The sequence below is a fragment of the Chamaea fasciata genome, unplaced genomic scaffold, assembly GCF_029207755.1.
Source record: "Chamaea fasciata isolate MVZ Bird 193981 ecotype frontalis unplaced genomic scaffold, bChaFas1.0.hap1 SCAF_7, whole genome shotgun sequence".
In the NCBI taxonomy this organism is placed as follows: domain Eukaryota; kingdom Metazoa; phylum Chordata; class Aves; order Passeriformes; family Sylviidae; genus Chamaea; species Chamaea fasciata.
In genome coordinates, this window is record NW_027094092.1 from 31,836,661 (window position 1) to 31,851,283 (window position 14,623).

The 14,623-nt window shown below is 40.4% G+C and overlaps 1 protein-coding gene across 4 annotated transcripts in view; it reads left to right on the forward strand.

The window, feature by feature from the left end:
- Positions 1-458: 458 nt before the first annotated feature.
- The window catches only part of RASGRP1 (RAS guanyl releasing protein 1), a 39,498-nt gene continuing 25,333 nt past the window's right edge, over positions 459-14,623 (forward strand). For 2 of the 4 annotated variants that reach the window (XM_066188316.1, XM_066188318.1), the window contains exons 1-2: positions 459-781; positions 3,045-3,214. In XM_066188316.1, the coding sequence (XP_066044413.1) occupies positions 750-781; positions 3,045-3,214 (202 nt within the window). In that variant the 5' untranslated portion in view covers positions 459-749. Of the gene's footprint in view, positions 782-1,493; positions 1,890-3,044; positions 3,215-14,623 lie in introns of those variants that run through there. The other 2 variants (XM_066188315.1, XM_066188317.1) reach the window with 1 other exon arrangement.

Genomic DNA, 14,623 nt, shown 5'->3' on the forward strand with positions numbered 1-14,623 from the left:
CCCCTTCTCCTTGCTCTGCAGATAAACTGGAGGGACAGCGTAAGGCGCCGGATAAGCCTTTAAAATGGCAATCATCAAGGTGGGCACCTCAGCCCCGCACGGAGGCTCACCGGGTGAGCCAGCCGCGTGTCCCCGGCGAGTGCCGCACGACCCGGGCACTCCCCGCGAGCCGGCCCCGCCGGGCGCCGCCCGTCCCGGGGCCGTGCCGGCCGCTCGCCCCTCGCTGCGGCCGCGGCCGGGCCGGCTCCGCCGGCGCGGCTCAGCCACGCGTCAGCCCCGGCGGCTCGGAAGCTGCTTGCTCAGGGAGGAGAGGAGGGGAGGGGAGGGGAGGGGAGGGGAGGGGAGGGGAGGGGAGGGCAGGTCCTGCCCTGCCCTACCGGGCCGGGGTGGTGCCGTGGAAAAAAAGTTGTGGCGGCTTCAGAGCCGGGCGGTGACAGCCGGGAGCGCGTGTGGGTACCTGGTAAAGCCGGCGGCTTCAGAGAAGAGCAGCCCCGGCTCAGTACTTCCTCCTGCCGATAAGATCTTCGCCAGCGCTCGTCACGGGTGGCGGCCGCCGCCGTCGCTGCCCTACTTGACTCGGTTTCAGACTCCTCCCGAGGCGAGACGGGAGCGGGAGAGCGGCGAGGCGGGCGGGAGGCGGCGATGCGCGGGGCCGCGCCGCTCCACCCGGCCTCCTCCGCCCCGCGCAGCCCCGCTCCCTGCGCTGCTGGCACCGCCAGCCGGGCGGCGGAGCTGCGCCTGCCACCGGCATGGGGACCTTAGGCAAGAGGAGAGAAAACCAGTGAGTTTGTCGCGCTGCTTTATGTGCCCTCCTCGCGGCGGACGGTAGCGGGGTCGGGGTCACGCCGCCGCGCCGGACAGTGTGCGGTGCCCGCTGGGGCGGGCGCGGCTCTCCCCGCTGCGGGGCTGGCGGGGGTGCCGTGGGGCACGGGGGTGGTACTGCGGGGCCCGGCCGGGGCCCTCCCGAGTGGGACGGGGAGAGGAAAGAAGAGCGGGAGGAGGTGTGCGGGGGAGGATTTTGTTTCACGCTTTGGGATGCCGGTGCGCGCCGGGCAGGCGGGTCGGCGCGGGGTGGAAGAGCCGCAGGTTGCGGTGTCGGCCGAGCGGGAGGGGCGGCGCTGAGCCCGCCCGGGCTCGGGTGCCTGCGGCACGGCCGGGACCGCCGGGCCAGGGGCCGGGACCGCGGCTGTCACCGCCCCGCCGGGGAAGTGGCACCTGTGCCGGGTCAGTCCGCTTCTTTGGGATGTCCCCTCCACTGCCAAGGGCGTGCAGAGGAAATGTGGGACGGGCGCCCCCCCACTGCCCGTCAGTCCCGCTTTCATCTGTTTGTCTTGTCGGGTGACTGCTGCGAGAGGATCTGTCTAAAGAATAACCAGAGGTGCCACCGGCTGAGCTTTGCCTGTCCAGCGTGGCCAAGTCGGCCACAATATTACTGTAAACTTTTTTCCAGGAGTGGAAACCTCAGGATTTCCCTCGGGTGTTGTCAAAGCCTGAAATATCTTCTGCCTTAACTCCTACTTTGTTACTATTTGCTGGGATCCCCTGCCCTGTGTTGAAGAGGCGCGGGAACTAAGCTAGGAAAGGGGTTTAAGCTTGTTAAAAGAAAACACTGAAAGCTGATCAGGCCCTTGTTCTTTTTATATGAGAACAGGAAGTCAGATCACAAAGTTAAGAGGGAAATTGAGAAAAAGGGGGAAGGGAAGAGAACATTTGCATGTCAGCTACTGTCAGCCTAACTATGCAGAAGCTCAGTGATGGTTACTGCCTCTGAAGGGTCAGGCGTGTATCTTCCTGAATTTGAAACTGTGGAGGCCTGGGATCAGTGTTGGATTGTAAATGACACCGGGGTCAGTTTCGTGGCTTTCCCAGCATTCAAGAGAAACGGAAAGGTAAGGATAAGGCTGGACTTTCTCGGGGATTAGGTAGGGTCCAGTCTGTCTTCATAAGGCAGGCATGTTTTTAACTTCATGCAGGAGTGACTGTTCGGGGATGTCTGTGAATTTACCTCTGCTCTCTGTAGGTCATATGCACACTGGGGGTATTTCTATGGCTTTTCTTCCTGGGACTGTCAGGTGATTGTAATAGGGTCTTGCATAGTGTTCCAAGAGAAGTTATGTGAAAGCTTAAGGTAGCAGCTTAAAGATACCGGAGTCACTTGTTTAGGAAGGCTGTGTTTAGGAAGGCGAGTGTCTGAAATAAACCCAAAGAATCCCTGAAATTTCAGGAGTCCCTGAAATCAACCCAAGTTTTATTGAAACAGCAGTGCTTGTTCTTTTGTGAACTGTATGGTTATACTCTTAAGTCAGACTTTGCAGTGGTTCCTGGTATTTGCATTTCATCACTTTTCATTGATACAATATTATTCCAATTTACTATTTCATACAGAAATATGAACTTTTATGCAAGCAATGAATAGCCTTTAATATTATCCATAAACGTACTCATTCTTGAAGTAGTAGGTATTATATGGTCAAAACACAAGACTAAAATTGGATATGTGCTTTATTTTGGTTTCATTTACAATTGCTATTCAATACATTTATTTGTTCATGTATACTATTTTAAAACAGCTTAATATGAAATAATAGTATAGAATAGATACAAACTAATGTATTTGTTTTGATTGTGATATACTCCTCTATTTTTCTTATTTAACAGTGACTTTTCAAATTAAATTAATAAAGCTAGCCTGGTGTTTTCCAATGTGTGTAATAATTTTGGGGGTTTTTTTTCTCCTTTACTTTTGGTGGGCACATAAACATCTGGTGGTAGATTACTGCATACTCTCCAACAAGACTTCTGATAATCCTGACAGATCATTCAGGGAGCTCTATAACCATGTGGTCTGCAACTGACATTTAGCAGAAAAAAAGTCACTTACTTGGCAGTCCCTTTGGTGTACATATTGAGTGGGAGGGTTATGTCTTTCAGCACCCTAACCAGAAGGAGTTAATTGTCCTTTAAATCTCTCCTCCTTTCCCAGGCAGTGTAAAATTTGCCGCTCTATCCTCTTATATTAACTTCACTATTGTGCTTTCTTCCAGGCAACCTGCCCAAGCATGCAGCACTGCCCCTGAAGCAGAGCTGGAGCTGCAGCAGACCAGCCACTGTCCTAGCCTCTCAAACCACACTCAGGTCATGATGGTGCCGTTGGGGCACCTGGCCAAAGGAGCCACTTTGGAAGACCTTCTTGAGACCTGCATTCACTCTTTTGGTGAGTGCCTGGAGGTTTTTAGTCATATTAATTTGTTTCTGTCCTGGCTATGTTTAAATCACTTACTAGGGAATTAAATTGATTTATTGGTGGAGTAGAAAGGTGTTAACTGAGAATTGTCTGTGCTACAGGTGATTGTATTTTTGGTTGATGGATGTGTTTATGCAGAAGTGTGTAATATATGCTGGAGATTAGAGTAACTACTGCTTCTTCTTGAGGGAACCAGACAAATTCCAGTCATCTATACTTCTAAGAGTAGTTTTGTTGTTCCTACAAGTACCAATTTTGTAAACTTTAGCAAGTAATCATTATATTTTTGCATATTGCAATAACATTCTCATAATACGTGTAAGCTGCATGATCATATTAAACATTTTTGAACAACGAGGGCAGTTTTTAAGCTAGGTGAGATTACACTGGATTGCTTTTTGCATTATCAGTATAGATTTAAAGTTATTTCTTTATAAAAGTGAAAGAATCCAACCAGAAATCACTACTATATTTTTTTAACTGATCGGTTGTCCATTTGTCCTTTTACAATAAGAATTCAAATATGGATAAGTGTAACCATTGCCTAAGCTGTGTATTTTTTCATTAGCAAATGTGTTTATATTCAATATTATTAAAATATGTTATTACTGAAGACACTTAAAGTGATTCTGAATAATTTGCTTATAACTAGCACATCTGTTTGTTAATGCTGAGTCTTTCAGTGCTTTGAGCTACTCTGGAAGTACATGTGGCAAAGTTTCAGCAGTAGTCCTTAGAGGATAAATGTACTTGAACACCCACTCAGCTCTAAAATAATTATCTATATAGTTAAATAGTAACACATCGTGCTGATCTACTGGTGCAGAGCATAAATACTCTGTAAACAATGACTAATCTTTCACATTTGTTTAAAACGAGGGTTTTTTTAACTTCAAAGCCTTCTAATGAGCGTGCACAGAGAAACGCATGTCTGGGAAAAGCTGGTGAAACATGGAATTGTCAGTCATGTCTTGTTTCTTTATTGCTTCTTTTCTTTCCCAATTCATTATTATGAGACACTGCACTACTATAAAGCCCTAATTTCTCAGCAAATGTTGATTGATATTTTTATAAATTTCATTTTAATGGGAGAGGGATAAGATATCTAAAACATAAGGCCTTCAGGTAGTTGTAATATTGTGACTACTTGACCAGTATTAATGTCTCCACTTTTTATGAAAGAAACAGTAATATAAATGGAACATTATAAAAATCTAGTATAGTTATGAAAGTGATTGATTTAAAGCGGTGCAGATGAAACCCCGAGTAGGAAATTATTTTTGGCTAGTACTCTGTATAGCAGTATAGACATGCTTAGGTGTTCTCAGATTCCTGAGCATCAGTATAATAAAAGGACTAAGGTAACAAAGAAAAGCAAGTGTACCTGTGCAGTTCAGCTACACGTGCATGTTGCTTTCTTGTCTTTCTTAAGGGTTTCACACTTCAGCTAGAAAATTTACTGTAGTCCACTAGATAGGATTTTCTTGACCCTTGACAAGCTGTACATAAGTAGGGCAAGGTGAATTGTAGTGCATCAGCAAACATCATTAGAACTCACTAAGGACTGCTAAAATCATGTTGTGTGCTGCAGAGGTTTAGACCCTTAATTGGACAATTCATCGTAGTGTTTGTATTTATATATCTTTTATGAAATTATGCATGTTCTTGTGCTATGTTGGAACTTCCCATTAGGATATTTAAATAAAAATACAACTGTTACAACATGAGATAACCTGCATAATGAAGTTCATTAAAGAAGGCTCTTGTAGATATCACCAAAACCAGTGCAAAATTCATTCACATTATTGTACCAATAAAAGGAGAGGTGAAAAAAACTTTAATCTGAGATTTTGAAGAGGGTTGGGGTCAGGGAGAAAAATGGTGGGAAAAAGCATAGCTGCAGAATGATTGCAAGAAATCTGAATGATTGAGCAAGTTTCTTCTCATGGATAGTACTGAAATCTTCTAACCTCTATGCTAATAGCTCTGTTTAGGCTGAGATTGTGTCTTCAGTCTTTGATTTGCTGACCTATAATATTTTGTATATTATTCTAGGAAGTCATTATTGTGATTTGAGCAAGTTTTATTCAGATGTTTAAAGTACAGAACCACCCCCCCCACCCCCCCCCAAGACACTGTACATTTGAAGTTTACCTTCTGGAAAGAGCCATTGATTCATTTGCTGTCTATTCTTAAGGAGAACAAGAGGCAGTAGATAGAGATGGTGACGTGTCATGTTTCAGAATATATACTGTATCTTGTTAGCATTATACTGCACTTGCTGATCTTATCTGTACAAATACAATTCCTCTGTAATGGATGCAGCTGAGTTTATATTCATGACTCAATTATACAAGTGTGGAAAAAGCAAACAGCGTGTAAGAGAGGCTGCTGTCAGCAATGGTTTGTAAGGAGAAGTAGGCAGCCTTTTGCTGTATATACAGAGAATATCACAAGGAGGTCTCACCATGAAGATATTAAGAATCAATACACACAGCTGTGAAGAGCACAAGCATAAATAGTTTATCTTACACCATGGATTAGGAGAAGAAAGGAGGAAGGGGATATGCTAAGTCAAAATTAAGAGTAAGAGGACTCAACTTTGCTGCAGTATTGTAAATGGATTCCAAGATGTTTTGTAGAAAGACTTTGTCCAGACAGCCAAGTTAATCCAAAATCTTAGTCAGTGCAGTTAACTTAAATTCCTGCTTTGGGGTCATTAGTATGTGTGCTCTTTCACCTCTCAAACTTGGTCTTCTTTAGCTTGGACTGATGAATGACAGGCGTGTGCCTTAGCAACAGAAACAGTGAGGGTCTTAAGAAGTAGTTCGAAGTCATGTAGGTGGTCACTACATCTGAAAGAGTAGCATCATACCAGTGTTTGTTCATCAGTGTGATAAGGAGATGCTAAAAGTAGAGGTTTCTTCAAATCCCATGGAAGTTTGAATCAGGATGACAAAGATGAATCATCCTGCAAATGAGTTGCCAAAAGTAAAGGCAAAAAAAAAAGCAAGGATGTAAGTGAAGCAAGACTTCGGGATAAAATAGCACAATGAGAGATTGAAGGTAGGAAGTGTCTTAGAAAGGAATATTGGTCCTTTCTTAGGAGAAGATCTGTAGAGACTTGAAACCACTCTCACCAGTTTTGAGAGAAGAGATTTGGTTATACAGGACAGTGATTTAAAACATGTTCCAAAAGGTGTCTCAGAAGACCTCCCAACATTGTAAGTAGCTACAGGATGGTGTTACTGCTATGATCTGGATTGACGAGAAGAATTGTAGAGCGCAAGCATCCCATGTGTTTGCCATAGAAAAGAAAGGGAGGAAAAGAGAAAGAAAGAATGGAGGAGAGTGCATAGAGAGGAAGAGCAGGAGGTAGGGTAAAATTATTAAAAAAAATTAAAAAGACAGTACCTGCAGAAAGGTTAAATTCAGTGCAACCTCTACATCATCTACATTAATCCTGAACAAAAAGCTCATAAAGAGATAATTAAAAATAGATTTTCCATTGGCAACAAAATGGCTTAAGTTGTAAGTTCAGGGAAGCAGAGAAGTAGTTAATAGATCTTGGCCTGGAATATGACAGCTTCAGGAGGGAGATAGTTTATTCTGGAGGAAATCTTCATTAGTGACTGTGATTCTAGAGTGGAATTTTACATAGAACAGTGACTTTAATCCCCTCCATTTTTTTCCATTATGTAGTACGTAAAATGCCTGGAAAAAAATATACTTTTGACTGGCAGACAGTTCTCTGAAAGTCAATATGGCTCTTGTCTCTTTTGTTGCTAGTTGTAAAGGCACTTAATCTATCAGCTTTGTTGTTGAAACCAGCACAGTAGTGTCTAGTTTGCTGGCAGGTCAGTAGAACAGAGGAAGCATAGGCTTAGTAGCACAGCCATCCTTTTTTGTCTAGTTTTTATAGTAATCTTTGTGAGACTACATAAACACATTACAAATATTTAGTTTAGAAAATGTTACAGATGAGAGAGGAAAAATGTATTAGCAGTGTTCACTTCACTTGGTATCTAATTTGTTAACTTTTTATCTGCTAAATGTTCATGACATTTATCACCCTGGGGTATCCTCATGCTATTGTGAACTTGAAGTTCTTAATATGTGTTGTGAAGTCAATTTCTAATCTAGAAAATTTTCTCTTTTTTTTGTAACTTCACAATATGTTAGTGCATGGTAGGAAGTCTCTTTCTTTGCTTCGACTGTGTCTATTTTTATCTTATAAATCTATCTTTTTTAATCTAGAGTAAAGTTTAAGGGTGCTTATTTTTTAAACAAACATACCTTTCAAAGATCCAATGAGCTATTTTAACATGCATTCAAGCTTATAAACCGTGTAGGGTCAGAGGGCCTTTTCCTTGCCCACGCAAAATGTTTGTTTAAATTGTTTTTACAAGTGTTTAAAGACTCTGGTGCAATCAGGACAACATTTGTCTTCAACATAGTGTTAATTTGATATGTCCATGTTTTGTCTGTAGCAAAGTCCTGAAATGTTACCTAGAATTACCTAGCAAACAATTCCAAGAGTGCACTTGAAAGCCATAATTTATTCAAACACTTACATCTTCCTAAAAAAACCTGCGGATCGTTTAAAAGCTGAAGATTTTGTGAGAGTTCAAGATGTTTTTGTTAGGAAGGTGTTTTTTTCCTTAACCTCTGAGTACAAGATCTTACTCTTTGCCTCTTATATTTGAGTGCTGGAAGTATATTTACTGTAGCATATGGATGACCTATGCTTATCCTACAATTCAGACACTTGAGTTATAAAGAAATCAAGAAGTATCATCTTCAAATACATGTCACAGTGCAGTGTCCCTGTGTTTGGTTTCTTTAAAGAGATGTAGGTAAAGGGCTTTAGGAAAGCAACAAAAATATTTCTAAGACCTTGTACCTTAATTCCGTGTGAAACCTCATCCACGATAAACTGTTTGCAGTGAAGCTACTTGTTTATACATATATGTCAATTTTAACCCATGGAGGACTTAAAGGAAGTGGAAAATTACAACTTCAAAGATTACCAATGTTCTTAATAGAATTTATGTGAAACTAATGCAATTTGCAATTTCTAATGGCATAATAGACAGCTAGGTCTAGGAATAGGTTGTGATGTAAAGTTGTTCTGCAGTGTTTGATCCATGCTAAAATAGCTTGTTGCCTCAATGTGTGATAAAGTGACATGTTTGCAAACAAACCTTAGAAACACTGGAAACTACATCCAGACCAATCTGGGTGAAAGGTGTCACGGAATTGTTTTGGTAGAAATCAGAAGTCTCACAAAGGTGCTGGTGCTGGTGGCCTCTTAGGTGTAAGCTACCTAAAACAATACAAGTTAATCATGGTTCACATTTTCTGTAATAAAAAATAACTACATTATTGAGTTGTGTAGTTATGTGAACTGATAATATTTTTATATTGCTCATATCAATATCATACAAAAACATATTGAGACTTAGGAATTCTTTGAGAGTCAGCTACATATTGCATCTAGCTTGCAAACAATGAAACAGGAAAGTTAGAGTTCACTCTTTAGAGCTGCAGGTGTTTTCTCCTCTAAAATAGAGAAAAAATGTAAACTATCCAGTTTTTCCCATATCAGTTATCTGGAAAAATCCCGCTCTACTTTTAACATAAATACGTTCTTCCAGTCTTGTTCAAACACACAATTAACTAATAAAACAATCACAGTTCAATTACTGAGTTTATCCTTTTATCAAATTTACTGTATAACAAATTCCAGTATAGAATTCTGTTTCAAAGGCAATAAATTCTTTCAAGACATATGCACACCCGCAGAATGCAACTATGGCCATTTGTTTTTTTGGTCTCAGGTTTGCCTGAACAATCATTTGTTTCTGTCTCATGCTGCACAAACTTGCAGGGTTCTATCCCTTGCTCTTGAGGCCTGGGCTGAATGTTGAGGTCTTCAATCCCCCCTCCCCCCCCAAAGTAGTTAAATTTTATTCATTATGCTGTTCTCTGTGAAAATGCTGTTGATCATTGTGTGTTAAGTAATCTGAGTGCTATTTGGTCAAATACAGTGCAGAAACCTTAGTATTGCTTGGCAACAGAAACTATGTTAATGTTCAATTAATGACATTGTGGGAACAGAAGAGTCATTACTGCTCTGTAGAAAGCATGACATTGTGGGAACAGAAAAGTAGTTACTGCTCTGGAGAATTCTAAGTGCTGTTTAGCTGACTGTTAAAGTTAATTGTGGTTGTACCAAAATGAAACTGATTTCTTTTTTAACCTGATGTATGTGAAAAAAAAATCTCAAAGAAAAGGAACTTTAGGTATCTTTTAATATATGTTATAAGGTTCTATTTAGCAAATTTGACTTCACTTTTTTCAATACAATTTTCCAAAGCCAAGAAGTAAGCAATAAAACCAAATGAAGGAAACTTAGACTTTTTTCATTATAAAACAGTCTTTTATTTACTTATATTTACTACAGGGATATGACTGCAAATTCTATCTTTATGCCTCTAAATATAACTTCAGGAAAAATCAGTGTAACTTTTATTTAGCAATGCAAAATATTCTAATTGCCCACCACCGGCTGATAACCAGACAGTTCCCAAGCAGCAGCAGCAGCAGCCCTGACAAACTTGCAGCCTGTTTTTAAATGCTGAGCGTATGACATGAAATATCCCATTGGTCAGTTGGGGTCAGCTCTTCTGGCTGTGTCCCTCAAGCCTCCTTGCTGGTGGGGCAGTGTGAGAAGGCATCCTCAGCTGCTGGGTTAAAAGTTAGTCTGTAAACACCAGTTCCAGAAGTATACCTGAGGTTAAAGCCAAGACTAGGAAGCTTAGGTATGTAAGTGAAATGGTAAGTGGGGAATATTAGAGCAGGATTAGAGCTGGAGCATGCAGCAGTATTGAAAATCGTGGTCAGGAAGTGGGACCCAAGAGATCTGCAGCTTCTTCAAGCCCTTGAGAGGCAAGCAGCTTGGTGTCTGCTAGTTTGTTCAAGTTTGCACCTTTGGGTGGGACAGGCTTCACGCTCCTCGGATGTGATGCCTAGCTGCCCCAGGATCAATCATGCAGTTAGAGGGAAGCTTGCTGTAAAACACTGCAGTGTAAGGGTGAAGCACACATCTGGGTTCAGTGGTCACACAGGGACACTGGTCTCAGAAGTTTGTGGTTCTGTTCTGGGAGTCTGTTTTTTTCCTATCCATCAGTGCCTATGGTATAGCACAGCTGTGTTGCCAAGCATTACACTTGAATTATTCAAGAGTTGCCTGCAGCTCAAAAAAATCTCATGGCTCCAGTATCATGACTTAAAGCTTTGGAAAAAGTCTTGAATGCTCAAATTATGTTTTGTACGCTTTGGAGAAAAAGACTTTTTGATTTAAAAGTTTGCATCTAAATTTGCTAAAATCTATATTTTAAATACACTGTAGAATGATGTGTGGTGTGCGTCCGTGTGTGCAAACTTTTTATTTTCTTCTATGTACCTCATCTGAATTTCCAAGGCTAATGGAATGCTTTCCACCCACATTGCATTTGGTTTCTCTCAAAGTACATTTTAATTTCTGAAAATCATCCCATTTGCTTTTGACAAGAGCTTTTATCTCCTTGTTTTCATTTCAAATTACCCACCTAGAGTTCTTTTCTGCTTTCCAAAAGCTGTTTCTGAGAGAGGGTAATGATTTTCCTTAGAGATTTTTCTCCCCTCATGTTCCCTACCCTCCCGCAAAACAGTGTTATTATTCTTTTTGGATGCATATTATCCTTACTTTTGTCTTGGATGTATCTGCATTGTTTATGAGTATTTGGAGGAACAGGAGTGGGTTCCCCCCTCTATACTGTAGGGAGTTTAAAGGCAGTAGACTTGAAGAAACACCAAGTTTATGGAGTTTCTTCTACGATGTGTGTTTACTTGGCTTTTTTAGAGAGCTGTTGGTGCAGGATTGACCACAAAGTAGTGCAGTTCTTTCCATTCAGGAAAATACTGATTTCTTCTAAGTTTAGTTTTGGAGTTTTTCTTCCTAAGATCAATTACTTCTGTAAATAAATTCATGTAAAACTCAATAATTGCAAGTATGTATGGACAATAAGCTGATTTTAAAAGACACAAACAAACTAAACCAAAACTTTGGTGAGTTTTTTGCTACTGTCTGCTAAACATCATGTCACTGTTGTGGCATGAGAGGGAATACCATCATCATGTACAGAATTAAATGTAAGCTGGAGAACTCAGTATTCCACCTGCTTTCTGCTGCAGCTAAAACTAAAAAAAGGCATTCTATTACCTTATTACGGTGTTCTCTTTGTAAGGACATTCTTATTAAGTTATATTATTTCTGAAAGATATTAAGCACTTAAGACAAGGATTTGAAATAAGGAAAAATTCACTAAGGATGAAGACAAAGTTCTATTTGAGTAATCAGTTGTAAAAACAGTTTGGTAAAGTCCTTCATATACAGCATTTTTGCAGAAAAGAATCTCAAAATTGAAAATGGTGCTAATTACAATTAATGATATTGTATCACTGCAGAAACTTTAGGTGTATGCATAGAGGGATGTGTGTACTTTCATATTTTCTGTATATATATATATTATACATGCACATTTACTTACATTAAAATGTAGGTGTATATAAAGGTATTATGTAAAGGATATTAAGAACAATATTCTAACTCTGGTGCTAAGCTCTCCTCTAGTACCATATTCAGGTTTTCTTCATAATGGTGCGAGCTACAAAGGGTTCAGAAAACAACATCGAAGTTGAGCAGAGAGCTAGAAAACCTTGCCTCTGAGGAATAAAAAAATAAAAGATTGGTGTTTCTTAGCTCAGAAAGTAGCTGAAGGATGCAACCCTTAAACAGAGAAAATATATTGATAAAGAAAATTTTTTCTGTCTGCTGGAGTCTGGGTTTAAGCAGCCCAAGTTGCCTGAAATATTTGATTAGACAGAAAGGAGAGCTCTTAAATGATAAACTCAAGCACTGGAATAAGTCACCTGCAAAAGCTGTGAAGTCCTCATCACTGTAAAATTTCAAGAACAAATTAAACTGGTTCTGAAGCACGATTTTGAGAAAGCTGTTTTTATACTGGAGCAGCAGAATAGAATATATTGGCTCCTAGCCCTGATATCTGCCATCAACTGAGTGTTCAGCTGTCATTAAAAAATCAGTTTAAGTTAAATCTGCTTGCTGACCCTCAAGAATGGTTTCATAACTGATAAGGAAGATGGTGGCTTCTTATGAATCTGATTCTGACCAAGTGTATTCACTTTAATGAAGAGAATTAAATGACTAGCTCTTGTTACAGGGTATCAAATTCCAGCACAGAAGTAATAAGTCTGGAGTAAGAAGGCTACTATGGGTTGCATAAGTTTTAAGCTGAGGGGAAACAGACTATTTCCTGTTTGTAAAGGGAATTTCCAGGGAGCATTTGTAAAATACTCATTGAATATTTTATTTAGTTCTGGTTGCTTCTAGCCATTTGAAAGTTATATTGCAGTGCTGCACCTCACATGTGGGGCAGATGCATTGACATATGGCTGATTCATTTCAGTCACTAAACCCTACCATGCACTTTCACATGTATCTGCATATTTTGTACATGTCTGTGTGTTTCATCAAGGTCTTTGAAACCCTGAGACCTTAAGAACATATTCCCTCAGTTTTCAGATCACATGTTGATTTAATAATCTTTGCAGACATTTATAGCATCATCCCCACACCGTCTTCTTTAAACTACTAGAAAAAAATCTGCAGAAGTCTTGAAGAATTCTGTGTAGCACATCAGAATAACATCCCACGACTTTCGGCTTTGCAGTTAACTTCTGGCAATTGCTTGATGCTTTCTTGCACTATGTTGTTTTTGGTGCTACATTTTGATAACCACTGGAAGGCTTAAGGGAGTTTACAAGAAGTTATTCGTGTTCTTAGTAGCTTAGTCACTGATCATGTGATGTCAGTGCTCTGTGATTCACTTCTGATTCATTTCAAATTGTACTCTAGGTGATACAGTTGGAACCTGCTTATGAAATAAAGATGGTGCTTATGAAATAAAGGCCTCTTATACCTGGAAAAGCTAACTTTTCTTTCCTGCAAAATTCGGTTTGGTTAAGACATCCTTTGCATTCTTACTACTGCCTTATGCATTCATGCATCAGAGGGAAGGTCTCAGTACAGCAATCTTCTCTATTGAACATATTCTTTCTGTTATTTACCACAGGCTCATGGCCATCAGAGCCTGGTGAAAAGCAGGTAGTTTGCTCTTAAAGCCTTACTTCCTGACTTTAGAGTAATTTGTTTCTGTAAAGCATTCAAGAAGCAGGTGATACTTAAGCTATTTCTAAATCACCGATTACGGATTACAAGGAATCACTCATGGAGGATCATGCAATACAGTGGCTGATGGGCCTAGATTAGAATGTTCTTACCCTTGTGTGTTCTGAGTCTCAAGTAAGAAATGGAACTTTTGTAATTGTAGTTTTTAGTGGCTTTCTGCTGCTACATAGGTCATAAAATACTTACCATTAACTGTCATTGTGCTGTCACCCATGGAGTTAGAATGCTGGAAAAGTATATTCAACTTCTGCTTTCCTTTTTGTTTCAGAGTATATTTATTAAAAATCTTACTACAATAAGGGAATTTACAGGAGAAAGACATGCAACCAGTTGATTATTTGTATTTTGCTGCAGTGAGACAAAGCTAAGGCTTACGCAGTAATTTGCAGCTTTCTTTAATGTAAATTGACTAACTGAAACACACCCATCCCACTTGAGTTAGTATTCACTCAGTGGTTTTGCACAGTAGGCTGTGTGGTTAGAAGCGGGTGTACAAACGGAAATGAAAAGGAGTTTTAAAACAAACTGCTGGGGGTTCAGGAGAATGCTGCAGAGGCACTCAGAGGCAGCTTGCAGCACAGCCAGGACAGCCCTCTTACTGGCTCCATTTGCACAAAGATGCTGTACCATTGTAAATCGTGTGCTGGTACACAGTCGTGTGTAAATCATGTGTAAATTGTATTCTAGTACAAGCCATGCAGGCTTCTTGTTCAGTGCTCAGCTGTACTGGGAACATTTAGATTTCTTTTTGTGGAGTGTTTGTATTTTATGCTGTGTTTTAAAACCCATACAATGGGTTTTTTTGTGAAGGTAAGCCTTTTAGTTGGGTGAGAGAACAGATGGCCCCAAACCTAGTATTGCTTTAATGGGTGCAAAATAATTGCATGTCATTGTAATGAAGTGTATCTCTGTTGCAAGATAATTAGGTCTGCATGTGATGAAGCATAAATGCACTTCCATTATGCAGGAAAACACCATAAATGCGTTGACCTAATTACAAGTAGTAGGCAGAACATACTGTTTTTCTCTGCACCTTTGTGACATGAAAAACCTAAATGGAAGAG